General features: G+C 50.3%; 1 protein-coding gene across 1 annotated transcript in view; it reads right to left on the minus strand.

Annotated features, from left to right (window-relative positions):
* The window catches only part of LOC101999605 (CUB and sushi domain-containing protein 2), a 514736-nt gene that overhangs the window by 221488 nt on the left and 275392 nt on the right, over nt 1–17856 (minus strand). Inside the window, exons 6-7 of the mRNA XM_026782281.1 lie at nt 15868–15980; nt 1593–1670 (exon numbers count right to left, since the gene is read on the minus strand). Of these exons, the coding sequence (XP_026638082.1) occupies nt 1593–1670; nt 15868–15980 (191 nt within the window). The remainder of the gene's footprint in view (nt 1–1592; nt 1671–15867; nt 15981–17856) is intronic.

The following is a 17856-nucleotide window of genomic DNA, read 5'->3' on the forward strand; positions in this document are numbered from 1 at the left end:
ATATATATTAGACTTGTTTCTTCAATTTTCTGGGGCTGCTGAGGACAGCTAGGAAAGGTATAGGTGAGAAAAACCATGAACTCCCTCTAAGATAAATGCACCCCCAACATCACGTGTATTTTTTTCTCAGCTACTTTGTGGGCCTTCTACAGTAGAGAAGGCCCATCTTAGATCCAATAGCATCCTAAGCATTTAGCACCTGTAAAATGCGATGCAGAACCCTAGCCTGCCTTCCCCCAATCTGTGAGAGGAAGGCAGGCTAGGGTTCTGCATCGCCATTTTACAGATGTTAAAACTGAGAAAGTAGTTTCTCGGGTAGCATGGGATAAATATTTGGTTCCCCCAATTTTAAGCATTTCTCTGAGCTTGTTTCTGGCTCTATGGCAATGTGTACAACGAAGCCACAGTGGCCTTGGCTCATACGGTCTCCATGGCTACTCTGTATGGTCCTGGGCTGGTCCCATCTCTGATCCTGATGTCCTTAGTCAAGCACGAAAACAGGGTCCGCTAGCTTCCTTCTGTCATCCAGCCTCCTGGAGCAAAGACCTACAGATTAACCCAACAGCCACCAATACCTCCGACTGGAGGGAACTTGAGACTGGGATGAGCCCCCGCACTCTGATTCACTCTAGTCAGGCTCCCAACTGCCTCTGCCTTCCACTTCTTGTGGCCACAGATACCAGCAGAGACCTTGGGAACCTGGTGGTTTTCTACCATCTCTCCTTACCAAGTATATGTCTGGTAATTAAAGAAAAATGAGTGCAAGAAAGTGAGTCAGGATGGGGCAGGAGAAGAAACAGAGAAGAGGGAAGCAGAGGGCAGGGATGGCGAGGGGGGAAGAGGACAAGGAGAGCTGAAAGGAGTGACAGGAAGGAAAAGCCATAGTCCCCTCGGGGACAAGAGTAGCCTAAGACAGAGTGTCTGCACCCCACCCCAAGGCTCACACCCTAAATCCCTTCATCGCAGGCCAATCAGGTGTCTCTCTGGACATGATGCTCTAGACCATCCCCCAGCACCAGACCTCTTCATCTTCCAAACCAGGGTACCAGGAACAAGTTCTCAAAGACGCAATTTGCCCAAGCAGGGTGCCGCCATGATTTCCCCACCACCCATAGAGCCAGGACCCAATTCCCCACTTTGCTCTTCCCAGACACGTCCAACACTCATGGTGGGGCTTATTAGACTTGCCCCTTCTTCCTCTTCAACCTCTGACCTTGGGAGTCGACCCCCACCCCTCTAGATCCCAGCCTGAAGAGACGCCAGAAAGAGAACTGTCTTAGCAGGTGGAAGTGATTTAAAAGGAAAAATAAAGAGAGAAATGCACAGTAATGACTCCCTGGACTGCAGATCGAATGGGAGGTGAGGAGGGAATTGGAGGGAGGCAATGGAAAGAGAAGGCAAAGGGCAGCCTGGGGCTGCTCCCTGGCTGCAGGCTCAGCGAGGCCATGCGCAGATGGAGGGAGGGAAGACCAAGGAAGTCATCTAGCAGAGACTGGCTTCCCTGCCGTCACAGCTGGTCACAGCACCAGAGGTTCAGATCCGAGCATGAGGCCCTAGGCCCTGGCACGGGGGGCAGGCCAGCCAACACTTACACACAGACGTCTTCTGGTTGTTGTCTTTGCTGGGCATCAGCTTCACGCCTCGGGACTTCAGTTCAATTTGCTTCTTGACTAGAGAGGACAGAGAAGGGAAGACGGTTGGAGAGGGAGTCTGCGACCTGGACAGGGTTCTTGTAGAATGGGGGATGCCCACTCTTTTGACAATGGTGGCATAGCATTGTCATCCACCTCCTGAAAACCATGGAATCCAGCAGCAACAGCAAAGACATTGCCGACAATACCAATCTCATTCTAAGTGAGCTTATAATTTCCTATCGGGCTGCATTCATGGCTGTGTTGGGCTCCATGTGGTCCACATGTTGGACACCCCTAAAAGTCATATTTATCCTGTCTCTTGGCTTAGGACAGACATCCAGGGGAAGAGACTTCCTGTACAGTCAAACAGCAAGGAGTGGCAGGTTCTGCCATGAAGGAACTGACCTCTGAGGGAGACTGGAAGGGATCTGCCACCTTTGTGATATGTGAAGGGCTCTAGACTTGCTGAGGCCCTCTCCTGATGAAGTTCTGCTACTATTGAGGTTCCTGGGTATGAGCTACCTTCAATCTTCTCCTTTGGGAGTCTTTTGTGGGCATCATGAGCTTTTGTGGCCATCTAGCTAGGTTTGGACCTGGGGTGTTTCTCCCCAAACTATGTACTAAGGGTTCAATTGTCAGTCTGGGATACTATCTATCAATAGGTGCTAGAAGCCTCTGTAAGTGGGACTTATGGGAAGGAAGTCAGGTCATCAAGCATGTGTCCTCAAAAGGATTCTTTGGTCTCCAGACTCGTCCTGTTTCTCTGTTTGATTCCCTGCTGCCATGGTGAGTGGCTCCTCCACCGGGTGCTCTCTCCAGCATGGACTACACTGCCATAGGCCCAACCCATAGATCATAGAAGCCTCTTGAAATCATGTGCCCAAACAACACTTTCTTCTTTTTAATTTGATTCGCCTCGGGTATTTGCTATAGCAGTGGAAAGCTGATGAATGCATAATGCACCGCCTGCACGGTTGCTACTCTGTAGATTCTTCCCCAGCCAGTTTCTGAGCCAGCCCAGACAGAGAGTGGCAAACTAGGTCAAGCTCAGATTGTCACTGTTGCCCATATCGTATCATTTGTGATATGGATAGTTTGTGGTACTGGGGATTAAACCCAGCACTCATGCCTAGCAGGCAAGCACTCTACCACTCAGCTATATATGGCTTTGCCCTGTGGTATGATTTTTGTAGCCATGGCAGAAGTGAGGTATATTTCTCTTCTATCCCTTGACTTTAGGTTTGGCCACTGGAAATTTGGAGGCCTTGAATCCAAAGTCTTGAAAAGTACCTGCTGGACTAGACTTCTCTGTTGCATCTTTATCATCATGGGAAGATGTGGCTGGAGGGTTGAGCCAACAGGTTCAGTGAGACCCAGCCCACACTAGCTGACTTGGGGTCAGGGGAAGCTGAGTCCCGGAGGTCACTGAGGGGTGGAACTTGGGTGGCTGCCTGATGGGTTAAATAATCGTCTCGGTTCTGTCTATTCGACAGGTCCTCTGCTCTTTGCTGAATGACATGCAAAAGACAGAGCTCCTGGTGACAAAGGCCCATCCTTGTCCTCATCAGCGTCCCTTGGTCTGGCTTCTCCAGTCCTCCAGGGCATTCTCCTAGCTATCCCAGACTCACTGCGTCTCAGTTGGCCCCTGCTGCTGACTCAGCCCTGCTGACTGATGCCCAGCAGTGGTAAGAGCTGTACCCAGGCACTTGCTATGTGCCAGGCCCTGGGTGCTTTACACGTTCCTTACTGGCCTCCTTGGCTCCTGGCTCTCAAACCACACATGATCCTGCACAGGAAATCCTCCCCAATATCTAGAGCCACTTCTGACAATCTCCATACCTGTCACCCAAGCTGTTGCTACCTCCTCTCTGGTTGCCATGACCTTCCAGCTTTCTCTTTCGCCTCTGAGTAGCTGCTCTTAGCAAAGGTCATTGGAACCTTGGGTTGGCATGAGTCAGACCACGCCACATTTGTTTCCACTTGGAGTTCTTTAGTGGAGCCCAAGCCCGAGTCCGTAATGATCGTAATGACCCACAAAGACCAAACTGCTCTCCTCATGACCTCACTAGACCAGCTTTCTCCTTGACTTTCACCTCTCCTCGCCAACTTCACAGGTCTCCCTGGGGTTCCTGCAATGTGCCAGGAGTACTGACCGCCTTGGTTGCCAGTTTTTCTAGAATGCTTCCTCTTACATATCCGTGACTAACTCCCCCTTTCTCCGGGAGTAGTCGGGCGAAACCCTTTCCCTCAGTGAGCCTTTGTTCTGCACCCATGAAAATGGCCCCTCCAGTTCCAGCTCTCTTGCCCATCCCGAGTTCATCTCCTGAGCGTTCTACCATACCACACCACTTCTAGCGTTGTTTCTTTAGTTAATTAATTAGTTGGTTAATTAATTAATGTTTGAGACAGGCTCTCACTGTGTAGCCCTAGCTATCCTAGAACTCATTATGTAGACCAGCCCGGCCTTTAATTCATAGAGCTCTGTCCTCTGCCTCCCCAGTGCTGGGGTTAAAGGCGTGCGCTGCCCCTGCACCTGGTTCATTCATCATCCCACACTGCAGTGTAAGCATGGCCAAGGCAAGCCCTCTTGTTAGCCGCTATATTCTCAGTGCTTAAAAGAGTACCTGGGGCCCCAGGCATCAGTCACTGTGTCCTTAAGCTTCCAACCTCTTTGCCTGGTAGCTGTTACACTTACTTGATAGAAGCTAAAACCAGGAATCAAGGAGGGTCAAGTGCCTGCAGTTAGAACACGAGGAGGAGGCCCAGATTTCCTGTGACTGGCCCCTTACGTGATTCCAAGAGTACTCGCCACCTTGCCCAGCCTCTCCCTGTCTATCCTCAGGTCAGTTGCTGAAGGCTCAGACATTTAATTAGGACTGGAGGAAACACACTCCCTCCCAAACCAACATCCATAGGGTCAGGTGTGCAGGGGGTTCTCCCAGTGCCCCCACTTCTGGCTAAATAGAAAAAACAGGCGAGGAATTGTTCCCCTGACAAGGATGGTTTCCGTGGAATGCATGATGGGAGTCAGCCACTACCACGGAGCCCCATCCTCCCTCCGCGCTCCGGAACTTCCTTTATAAATGTACATAGCTTTCTGTGTGTATCCAGCAGGAAAATTTCCAATGAACACTAACATGGGCACATTATCAAAAGGAGGGCATTAGCAGGGAAACATGCATTATTCAAACCCTGCTAATATGGCATGGCTGAGATTCAACCCTCCCTGGGAGAAGCAGAGCTGTCCGAGTGCCATGAGGAAGGTTGAAGTATCTGTCCCCAAGATCCTGGGGCAACAAGGTTGAGTGTGGGGTCTGTGGCCCAGTGCAGCCCATCCGAATCAAGTCGGCAGAGATGGCTCACCACACCTGACCAAGAGGCAGGGGTGAGGCTGGGGGATTCATTGCAGATTCTTATTTCTGAGTCTAGAATCTATTGGAGGGAAGGGGCGAGGATGCATGCAGAGCAGCACAGACACTATTCCCAGGGGCTCATGCCACATGGGGTTTCCTTACAGCTATATAAGGGGTGTGTGAGTTGTGGGTATGAAGAGAGAGGCTGCTGGGGCTGGGGGATGCTCTTCCTCTCTTCTCAAAATTGCAGCAAGGGAAAGCCCCCCCCCCCAATCCTCTGTCCTCTTGGGACCCTAGGAAGACTCCTGATTTGGGAGTCTGTGCTGCCTAGTTTTCTGTCAACTTGACACAGCTGGGGTTATCTGTAAATAAGGAACCTCGACTGAGAAAATGTTCCTACCAGACTGGCGGGTGGGAAAGTCTATGAGGCGTTTTCCTGATTAGTGGCTGTCTGGGAGAGGGCCCAGCCCACCGTGGATGTGGTCATTCCTGGGAAGGCGGTCCTGAGGAGCGTGAGAAGGCAGAGTGAACCATCCAGGAGGAGCAAGCAGTAAACGGCACTCCTCCATGGCTTCTACTCCAGTCCCTGCCCCAACTTCCTTCAGTGACAGCCTGTGATGTGTATCTGCTAGCTGAAGTAAACCCTCTTCTCTTCAAGTTGCTTTTGGTCATGGTGTTATATCATAGCAACAGAAACCCCACCTAAGACAGGATCCACCCCAGAAGAAGTGCCTAACCCTCAGGTTCAGGACCTGGCCGCTGCGCTGGGGTCAGTAGTGAATGACGTCATCCCCCAGACCAAGTCAGAGCACACTTTCATCTCTTCCTTTCCTCTTTCTTTGACTACAGGAAGAAGTCTACCAAGGTTGAGAGCGCTAAATGAGAAGGAGTCTAATAAGTCAATGTACATATTAACTTTGTTACTTTTTACTCTTGGAGCCGGGTCTCTTAGGTTTGCACCATTCAGAATACCTTTGGGCATCAAAAGGTTGCTGGACACACATCAGAATCTATGAAGACGCCCTGCCAGGTTTAGTTGGCCCAGGCCCTGCCTCTGGGAGGTAGAGCCTGTAGCTGGCCCACACCGTGTAGGAGCTGAATGGGTCAGTGTTACCATCGATACATAAAATGTCTCTGGAAGGCTCATGAAGCCCAGGGTACTAGCTGATGGAGCTTACTTGGAAAGGAGCTGAGAACTTTAACAAGAGTGGGTCCTGCCTGGAGGAGGTTGGCCATTGGGGTATCTCTTTAGGGTCTGTATCCTGCGCCAAACCCTTACTGTGTGTGTGTGCGCGTGCGTGTGTGTGTGTGTGTGTGTGTGTGTGTGAGCTTCCCGAGCACTGTGAAGTGGGTGACTTTGCTCCATCAATCTCCACAGTGACGGCCAGCCTCACCTCAGGCCCTCGGTGATGGGCTCAGTGGACCCCAGGCGGAAACCTTTAAATGGTAAGCAAAAAATAAATCTTTTATCCCTGAGATTTATTTTATCACAGCAACAAACATCTAAACAGAAATGGCTCTGGAGACGTGGGGGTTGGTACAGTGGGGTCAGAAGCCTTTGGAACTAGTTTGGGGAGGGAATTTAGAGGAATTTTGAGAAACTGCCTGAGAAGCCTTGAATGTTGTGAGCAGAGATCAATGGGAAGTTTTGATTGGACTGCAGAAGATAATCACGTAGACAGGATCTCTAATGAAAACTGGACGCCGGACATCCATGTTACATTGTGGCAATGAACTCTCCTAGATGCTGTTCAGGCTTTAAGGCTCTGGAGTGGGAACCAGTACTTTTTCTTGGTTAAACAGCAGTTGTATCGTGTTGGATGGAATTAGGAACTTGTTATTGTTTTTATTTAAAGATTAAGGATGGCTTAAGGGGCCACCTTTTAATGTCAGGTTAACCAGTGGTGGACTCAGGATGGACATCTGGGGCAGTAGGACAGCGCACAGGTGCGTGTGCCGTGTGAGCATCTCCAGACATGATCAGACTGGGAGGGCCCTGACCTGGTCCGTGATTTTATTCATTGACAGATTTCAAATCTGAATGGATGACTAGGAAGTTGGAACTGCGAGAGGTGGGTTTCACTGGAGGAAGTGGGTCCCTGAGGGCATGCCTTTGAGGGTTGCAGCTTGGCCTTGGCCCCGTGGCTGTTCTCTTCTTCCTGGTTACTTGAGGCTGCTGCTCCACCACTCACTCCCAGCATGCCTCAGTCCCCAACTGATGGAGTCAGTGGCCTTTGAACCAAAACAAATCTTCCCTTTAAGTTGTTCCTCTTGGGTGTTTGTCTGAGACAGTCAGGAATGTGGATCTAGGTAAGATTTATATCACCAGGGACATCAGCATCAAAGAGCCACCTTCACATGCTGGGTGGGGCCTCAGCTTCGAGGATCCCAAGGACACAGCCACACATAGGTTTTGCATATAGCAAAGCAGCCTGCCCAGGTAGGCGGACCATGGCACACCAGGGGAAATTAGCCACAAAGTGAACTCACTGATGAACTAACTCAGAAGATCCAAGTGGACCAGGGTGCCAAGGGGCAGGGCCCAAGCACAGAGCAGGGGTCCCTATGGAGCCCCCGACAACATGAGTGCAGGACCAGTCAGAAAGGAGGGTCAGTGAATAGTTGGGAAAGTCAGTAGGAATCTTGGGAATTTCTGGAGTACGTTCATTCACATTGCCCATACATTCATCCATTAGTGGGAGTGCCCATAAGTATTGCGCAACTGGGGTTGTCTTCAGGCACTAGTTGCCAGAAAGAGGGAGGGCCTTACCAAGGAGGTTGGGGAGATGGCTCAGTGGTTAGACTGCTTACTGTCCAAGCAAGTTCAGATCCCAGAACCCACATAAATACCAGGGGTATTATGTTGCTTCACCTAAATTCTAGCCCTAGAAAACAGAGACGGGATCCTCAGAGCAAGCTGGCTAGCCAGACTGGAAATATCAGTGAATCTGGGTTTGATTGAGAAAGCCTGTCTTCATGAAGAATGCAGAGGAGTGAATGATGAAGGAAGACTTCAGGCAACAACCTTAGCCCTCCAAAAGCACACATCCACAAGTGCGTGTACACACACATACATACATGCGTGAACACGCATGTAGACACTTTACACAGAGACACATGAAAAGAAGAAAAAAAACAAGAAAGATTCTGCCATCATCAATGAAGTAAAGAAAAGGTGCAGCCTGGTGCTGCCTTGGTGTTTCTCAGCACATTCAAATGTATAACCCTTGGTGCACATAAGCATATAGGTGTCATCTATGTGTATTCGGTCATTCATGTCTACAACCAGAACTCTCATGAGCATACATGTGAGCCTGTGGCTAAAAATATTCACACAGAGAATGCAAGTCACACTTGGATATGTGCTTTCTCACTTTAGGTGCAGAGTCAGGACTCCCGAGAGCAACATGCCAGCTCAAACTGGTTGATGGAAATCCTAGTAGGGACATCCATCTCCTCCGAATGGGAAGGACTGCCAGGCTGCCTGCTTATCCCTTCCGTCCTGGCTAACTATACAAGACATTTCCCTGCTGTCATAAAGGTTAGCGGGACTCATGGCATGCGGTGAGCAGGAGGAAGCTGGTACAAACAGCTTTCTAATTTGAAGTTCAAGTTATCAGACTGCGCTAACAGGAGACAAGGGTGTCTTCACAAAGTGGGACGCCTGTCCTCTACCCATGGCCCTGGGAGTGCAGACATAGACAGGGCCTGTGTCTGTAGATTCACACTCAACATCCTCGGCCTGTAGCTGGCTGTCCTGTTGGCAAAGTCAATCCTAAGTCCCTTGTGATCACTCATCCCCAGAGCGTTTGCTCACCCTAACAAAGTTTCTCCAACCCTTCTTGCGAGGATCTCGGCTGCTCCTGTTTAGTCTTACCCCCTCTTGCTTAGATTTTGTTTTGCTCCCTTGAGTCCATTTCTTGAAAGCTGCATAGGGTAGTAGTTTGAAAACTGAATTCTGATCTCCTCTTTTGGGGACATAAGAAGGACGCATGCACATCCTGCATCTTACTTCTTTCACAGATGCTGCACCGCCGCTGCTGCTGAGGACCAGCCTCGCTGCTCCATCACCCGATGAAGCCTCATCAACCAATCTCATCCTTTGCTTGCATTCAGAACACTAGCGACAAGTTGGACACATGCCTGAGGCCGAAGGCTATAGGATGTAGACCTAGCAGTTGCTGGAGCCACCTCATGGAACCAATGGGAAGAATGGTGATTCCTGAAGGCAGCTAGGATTGTCTCTGGGCCAAAGGATTCATAGGACGAATCCACACTGTAAGGGCCAGCCTTGATGAGGAAGGGGCTGGATAGAATATTACCAGCTACTGCACTGCCATGCAGAGTTGGATGGAAGGGTCAGGGCAGAGGTGGTCTTCTGGTAAAGACCAGGCCAGGTGTCATGGTACTTGTCAAGACCGTATTTAAAGAACTTAAGATTCAACCTAACCCAGGACAGTCCCCCAAAGAGAGGATTCATGTCTCACCACAACGTCTGCAAATACAGATAGGGAAATTAGTGGCATCATTTCCGATGTCAACCCCTAAAGGTTGGCAGAGTATTAGCATAGCAAAGAACAGAGATATATTGAGTGATCAGTTAGAAAATGAAGGCACAGAAGACTAGACACCAACTCCTGTGCTGCACACAGCACATCTAAATGCAGAGAAGTGAGCCTTGGCATGCCTACGTTTCCAGGGCCTAGGGCATTGGACTCTCTTGAGTCAAATGTCTGTGGTCATACTGCCAGAGATCACTTGGATACAATTTAGCTTGAAGGTCCAGCAACCCATACTCTCGGTTCAGACATGCGCTGCCACGGCCCACAGGCCACACAAAGCAGTGAGCAGCTATGAACATGGGCCAAGAAAAATAACAAGCTTACTTAAGACATGACGAGATATTTTTTGTGATGAGTTTTGTAACTTGGTTACGTGTCAAAAGGCTGGACGTGCCTGCTGGGCTCTGATGGCACAGAGGTCATTAGCAAAGCCATTGCGATCAATGGCATGGTATTCAGAAAGGAGGGCACGGCCCTGATTCATGAAGGACTTAGAAAACGTGGGAGAGGCTCTGGGGACAGAAGATGGTGGCATGTTCTTACACAGAAAAGGTGACGAGGCAAAGCCGAACGGGAACATTTGTGTAGCAGTGAGGTTCTGCTACTAATATCCTGTGGCAAAGGAAAACAAAGGGGACGTCTGGCAGAATGTCAGCGTAGTAGCTGCGCCGAAGGCTGACAGTGACATGGAAGGAGACAGAAAGAAGTGGACACAGGTAGGCTGAGGGGTTCAGGATATGCCGATGGGGAAAGCTACTATCAGGGTGCCCTGGTGTCCTTGGAGTCACTGTCCCAGTTAATGAAGAACAAGCGACGGCGCAGAAATAATGCAGAGAGGAACCCGAGTCCTGGCACCGACCACTGCTGAGAAGCTGACTGTTGAAGGATCACTGATAATTGAGAAAATTATGCAAAGCTCCTCAGAGCTGGCTGCGCGTGATGCTTGGAGGCGTTTCAAATCCGACGGAAAGTCTCATGGTGGCCCAGCTGAGGTTCTGAGGAATGCATTAGTGGACGCTGTTAGTGCGACCTCTTGGTTAACCACCGAACAGTGTGTGACTACTAGAATTTCGGAAGGGAAGGAGACCCCTGCGCTTTGCATTGTAGAGGGCACGGTGTGTGTGTGTGTGTGTGTGTGTGTGTGTGTGTGTGTGTGTGTGTGCCACACTCACTGTCTCTGAGCCACCAGGGTTCACATGGAAAGACAGGCAATGGGAGGGGCAGTGGAGTGCAGGCTGGGGTGTGGCTCCAGGATGAACAGGCATCAGACAGTGATCACTGGGTGAGAGCTGAAGATAAAGGATTCATGCGTGAGAAGGGGGATGCTCCACCCCTGTCTCTTCTACTGCACAAGAAGTCCAAACAGGTTGGGTGGGCGTATGGCTGAAGGCTCCCTTTTCCTGAGCACCCACCATGTGCCAGGGCCACCTTCACTTCCCGTAGTCCTTATGGGGCGAACCACATTCCCTGTCTCCAGAGGAGAGGGACTGTAACGGGTGTGAGGGAAGATGAGTGTTGTCATGATCTGAACGTGGAATGTCCCCCAGGAGAACATGGGCTTGAACACTTGGTCCCTGGCTGGAAGAACTGTTTCAGGGGCTTGAGGAACCTTTGGGAGGTGGGGTTCAGTTGGAAGAAGAGGTTTCTCTTACCCAGCCCTCTCATGCCCATGCTCCGGTTGGCATACTTGCCTGGGATGGGCAAACACATTCTGGGAAGGGGCTGCCTAATCACGGACATGGGTTTTGAAGGCCACCCTCCTTGGCTAGGAGCAGTCTGTTCTCTGAGACCAGGACCAGGTGTGAAAGAATATGATTGCAAATATGCTTCAGGGAACTCATCTTCATGGAGGCAGAAATCTGGGTTTCATGTGTCATGAAATATTACGTGTGTGCGCACGCATGTGCTTGCGCGCATCTGTAAGAGCACGGTTCATGTTTGTGCTCATACACGCATGTTTGGAGGGTATGCACCCGTGCACCGACCAGACAAGGCTGTCTGTCGGGTGTCCTGCTCGAGATTTCTCTTATTGCCTCGAGACAGGGTCTCTCACTGCACCTCAAGCTAGGCTGGCACCAGGCAAGCCGCGGAGATCCTCCCGTCTCTGCCCCATTGGGAGCTGAGGTTACAGGCCCTGCCTGGGTTTTTACAAGGTGCTGAGGATTTGAACCCAGGTTCTCACGCTTGCATGGCTAAGTGCTCCTGCCCACTGAGCCATCACCCCAGCCTCATATCACTGTGTTATTTTCCCCTTTCCTTTCAGCTGTCTCAAAGCACAGAACCCACCCTTAGGTTAGGAGTCTTTCACAAGCAGGGCGGGCTGGACTGTGCTGCCATGGAGGGAAACACAAATGGCCGCAGTGCCTTCCATGTGCAGGTGCAGAGTGTCTGGGCATTCTCTACTGCGTATCAGCCACCTGTGTGAGAACCATCTTATCTCACTACCTCTTTCTTTTCATTGTTTTTGTCTTGTTTTAGTTGGTTTTCTACCCCATTATAAATCCCTCTGCAAAAAGAACTCTCCCATTATATCGAATCTGAGAGTTTTTAATTGGACCCAACTCGGGCTGTCCTCACACTGTAGCGAAGGTAGAGGCTCCCCTCTGTGCCTGTCTTTAAACTCTTCTCTCAGCAGGGGAGCTGAACCTCAGACACTCCTCCTCCCGTGCCAGCACATAGTTGACGTCACACAGGGAACACTGTGAACTACATACAGGAAGATCACTCTTGTTCTGGAGGCCAGTTAGAGCTGAGACTGGTTAGGGCTCAGACCTTCTGACACCAAGGTAGTAGCTGGAATTGTGCCTGGCCATGAACACAACTAAACTCTCTTATGATTATTATCATTGCAATTGTTGCTATATGTGTGGTGTGTATTTGCATGTATTTGTGAAAATGTCTGCATGGGTGTGGAGGACAGACACTCATGACAAATGTCTTCCTCAATCACTTTCCACCTTATTCTTTATTGACTGAGGTAGGGCCTATCACTTGAACCTAGGGCTTGCCAGTTTGGTCAGCTAGCCTGCTTCCTCAGAGGACCCGCTGTTTCTACCACTTGAGCACTGGGGAAACAGGTGTGCTGACATGCTCACTTGACACTTGTGTGAGTTCTGAATTCCACTCTTACACTTGTATAGCAAGTACTTTATCCACTGATTGTCTCCCAGCCTCATCACCACCACCACCACCACCACCACCAACTCCATCATAATCATCACCATCATTTCTATCATCATCATCACTACCAGCTACAGCACCATCATCATCATCATCATCATCATCATCATCATCATCATCATCATCAACAATCACCACCTCCATTATCATCATCACCACCTCCATCATCATCATCATCACCACCACATCCATCGTCATCATCATCATCATCACATCACCACCTCCACCATCATCATCATCACCTCTATCATTGTCACCACCAACTCCACCAGCATCATCATCATAATCATCACCTCTATCATCATCATCACCATCATTATCACCACCACCTCCACCACCACCATCATTATCATCATATCCAGCATCATCATCACACCGCCACCTCCACCATCATCATCACCATCATCACCCCCACCACCTCCATCGTCACCATCAACCCTATCATCACCATTAGAAACAGGGCTCTGGGGTCACTAAGCAATCCATATCTGTACTGAGTCTCCCTGGTCTGGGATGCAATAAATGAAATCTTGGGCCTGTGGTATACCAATCCTGGGTCATGCCTTGTGTGCTTATAAAAACGGAACTGCCAATGCACCTGCTTCATGCAAACATGTTTAGGATAGAACAGAGTCACTGGGGACCAAGTGTTCATGACCTTGGCAGCCCTGAGACACAGCAGCACAAAAGTCCCGAGTGGGAGCATGAGGGGACACAAACTGGAGGGCCTCAAAAAGTTTCAAGAAGGACATGCCTGAAACAGAACTTCTTAGATTGTGAGCCATTCTCCAATTCAGACTTGTGAAATTAAGTCAGAGTTTGTGGCTAGTATTACAAAGTGGAAGAGCAAAGCTCAGAGTACCTCACACCCAGGCCAAACACCCTGGGTGACAGTTTGTTCTATAATGCATGAGCACTGTAGGCTGTGATTGGGAAAATGCATATGTACACACACACACACACACACACACACACACACACACACACACACACATTTATGGTGGGGTATGATTCACTCAACAAAAGTTTCAAAGTCACTGACCAGAAAGGCATAGAGAGACAGCAAAGCACAAAGCCTGCGATTTTATGGATCAACTCATAAAGGCTTTGTAGGCGAATCCCAGTTTCACCATGCAGGTGGGGGCTGTGTGTTCTTGGGCTGGTGGCACAGCTTATCTGAGCCTCTGCTGAAGGGATTAAGAGCTGAAGGCTGCCTCGCATGGGGCCCAGCACACAGTAGGTATGCAAGAGCCACACAGGAGGTATGCAGTGAGGGGAAGACCTAGAGACTGCCCCCACACCGTAGCTAGGGAGCAGGGACACAGCAGGGATGTAATCAGATGACCCCGAGCCTGCCTGGCGCACCTGCTGTTCTGGCCTGTCATTGCGCTTTTACCTGACATTGAGAGCCTCGGGAACTTCAACTATCAGGCACACCCAGCACTTACGCGGGAGAAGGCGCACTCTTAAGCGCTGCTTTTCTCTTTTGGAGAACATGACAGGAGGTGCAGGTGGCTGCCTCTGTCACTCAGGAGCAAGATCTCAAGGGTGGGATATACTATCTCCAGGAAATCCGGCCTCCCCAGTGCCTTCAGGCCCAGTGGGTTTCTGGTTTGTTATTTTTTTATTTTCACATTTTTTAAAAGTCTCCTTTATTCGCAATCCTAGAGAAGCTAAATAAGAAGGTGAATCCAAAGACAAACATATAGGCATCCCCCTGAATATTAACCTTCATCAGGCGATGAAAGGAGACAGAGACAGAGACCCACATTGGAGCACCGGACAGAAATCTCAAGGTCCAAATCAGGAGCAGAAGGAGAGGGAGCACGAGCAAGGAACCCAGGACCGCGAGGGGTACACCCACACACTGAGACAATGAGGATGTTCTATCTGGAATTCACCAAGGCCAGCTGGCCTGGGTCTGAAAAAGCATGGGATAAAACCGGACTCGCTGAACATAGCGGACAATGAGGACTACTGAGAACTCAAGAACAATGGCAATGGGTTTTTGATCCTACTGCACGTACTGGCTTTGGGGGAGCCTAGGCAGTTTGGATGTTCACCTTACTAGACCTGAATGGAGGTGGGCGATCCTTGGACTTCCCACAGGTCAGGGAACCCTGATTGCTCTTCAAGCTGATGAGGGAGAGGGACTTGATCGGGGGAGGGGGAGGGAAATGGGAGGCGGTGGCGGGGAGGAGGAAGAAATCCTCAATAAAAAAAAAAAAAGAAAAAAAAAGTCTCCTTTAGTGTAGGCAGAGGGAATGAGGCCACTCATGAAGCCCAGATATGACGATATGGTTCCAACACCTGCAGCTTTGACCCTAGACTCCAGGTATCTATCAGTTTTGAATACTGCCCAAACTACAGGCAAGGTTTTGAGGCATGCCTGGGACCCTACCATGCATCCACTGCAGGTCTTGCTCTCCCTCACGTATGGAGGGTAGCCCCTTTCTGGGTTAACCCACTCCTCTTTTAGAGGCAGCTCTTGGGGTCCAGAAGCCTTCCTTATTGGAGCCTAAACGTCCTTACCTACGTTTCCACGTGCTGCTTCTGCTCCGAGTTCTCGCCTCTATGGGAGGTGGGAAGAAGCAGGGGTCATCCCTAGAGGGATTCTGCCTCCGATTGCAAAGAGCTGTGCTCTCGAGAGATTGAGAAGAGAGGAGGTGTGGGGAGCCTCCCGACTGTAGGGAGATCAGCTAACAGCTGCTGAGAAAACACAGGGCTCTGGCTTAGAAAAGTGGTGGGGAGGGTAGCGGGGAAACTAGCGTCTCTCGCTATGGAAGGGATGTGTAGCCAGCATCTACTCAGCACAGAGTGACGATGAAGAGCAAAGGAGGTGCCTGCCACGTTCCTCACACTGGGCCTGACTCAGTGCTAATCGTGATGATGGCTCTGGCCTGAAAAGTGACAGTCAGGCCTATAGCACCTAGAACTACCACTATGGCTGCTTCAGGCTACCTGGGCAGGTGCAGAGATGTAATTGTGGGGACCTCTGGGTCCACAAATGTCACGGACCCAAGTCACTGCCACCCGAAGTAACATGTGTGGCCGAGTGTGTGGGACCGAGGCCCCTAAGGTCACTTCCGTGACTTCTGCCACTGCTCTCACTGGATGCCCCCGTTTGGCTGTGCTTACCTTGGTACTGGGCGCTGAAGCCACGCTGCCGGTGGTTGCCATCTGACGTGAAGTGCAGCCGCAGCCAGTTCTTGCTGCTGATGACAGGGGCTGGGAGACTGGCTCCAGTAAACCTGGGTGGAGAGGACACAGAGGGGTCAGGAGCAAAAGAGGACATCAAGGGGTCTACCCACCATCTGTACCCCGCTCTAGCAACCAGGGGTCTGTGTGGCTAGAGACATTTCCAGGCAAGTTACTCCCTTCATCCCTGGTTCCCCTAATCCATCAGATCCTCTGGGCCTGAGACCACTCCAGGAGACGAGAAGCCAAGTTGAGCATCTTCTACGCACAATCCCATTGGCATACACTGCCTTTCCTACTGTCTGGGTCTTTGCTCTCTTCTGTCTGGGGATCGTGTCACCTGTTTCCCTTCCTCCTGCGCTATACTGTCACTTCGCAGGACACTAGAAGTCCCTGAAATACCCCAGGCCCAGGAAACTTCCTAAGCTTCTGGACTTGAAAGCCACATAGGTCTTGGCTTAAGCTCAGACCGAGGCTTCCCTACTGGGACCTTGTACCTGGCCCCAGACCTTTCTAAGTGAGAAGCCCAGCCCCCATGCCTATGGGGCTAAGCGAGCAAATGTCTGGGTACTAAGGCTAGCCCAGAGCCTGGCATATCCCAGCCCGCCCACAGCAACTCCTTCCCTACCCTATAATAACAGAACCTAATTCCAGTCATAATTCTGCCATGTCTCCCGAAGATCACCCCTCAATGAGGGGCTGAGTAGGGAATCATCCGGGTCTATCGGGGATCAGTTAGCTGCACTATACAACCTCAAGAAAGTCACTTAAACCCTTGAAGACTCTGTGACCTCATGTATGGAACAGGGTTGCTGAAATCCCCTTCTCAGGGCTGCAGGGGCTCCATAAGATGATACCCGGCAAAAGCCAGCATGACACTTGGTACAAAGCAGGCGTGTTAGGGTCCCAGTCTGAGAAAGATTCCTTGTTGAAGTGATAGCGAGCAGTGGAGAAGCCACTGGAGTAGCTCTGGAGGCTGGTACTATGGGATGGGGTGGAATGGGGGTGGGGCACAGGGAGTCCAGAGAGGGGAGCTCAATACCACCCCCTCCTGGAGCAGAGGAAACACAGAAAACACCCCTGACCATAGGGTTGTCTGTTAAAAGCCATTCTCTGCCCAGATCTTTGCCTGGCTTCTGAAAACCTCAACAGCAAAGAGGAAGGAAGGGCCAACCAGAACACATTCTCGGCCTCCTCTGAGTCCCTGCTGAGGCTCCTATTGATCCAGCCAATTGGAAACTTGATGCTTGCGCACAGGTGAGTCTAAGGAGGAGAAGGCAAGGGGGGGGGGCGTGGAGGGGCAAACAATAGAGAGCCAACAGGGTGGCTTTCCATAAATATACATTACACAAAAGATTGAACCAAGGAGCCTGATACCCTCTGAACTGAATTTTTACTATCAGGAAAATGCTGACGCACACAAAACTCTAGGAATATAACCCATAGTGCTTGGGCAAGAACTATTATAGAAACCAATTACAGTATTTCACCAGATCCCATTTAAAATAGTTTATTACATGGTGAGTCATTTAAGTTTCCGAAGGAGCCTCAATTGGTACCAATGGGCTCCCCCACCCTAGGCCAAATTCAATTTGAGCTCAGTGACAGAGTTTGGAGGCTATTTACATAGGGAAGCAAAATTAGGCGAAATTCACCTGAATCATTTAGACCCCATGGCTGCTTCTTAAAAAAAGGCAAGGAGGGGTTGTCTATCAGTCCAGAGTATAACTGGAAGTTGGGGCAGGGAACTTCCCAGCTTAGGGTGAAGTGGGTGGGAGTGATGCTTGGCTTCCTATGTATGGCTAGCTTGTGGTTACCTGGAAATTTCCAGCTGCCCCATCTCTTCGCAAACTGCAAGGCTCTCCTCTTTCTCCTCTCTCTCTCTTCTCCTCCTCCTCTCTCTTCTTCTCCTCTCCTGTCCTCCCCTCC

Source organism: Microtus ochrogaster, chromosome 10, assembly GCF_000317375.1.
Source record: "Microtus ochrogaster isolate Prairie Vole_2 chromosome 10, MicOch1.0, whole genome shotgun sequence".
Lineage (NCBI taxonomy): Eukaryota > Metazoa > Chordata > Mammalia > Rodentia > Cricetidae > Microtus > Microtus ochrogaster.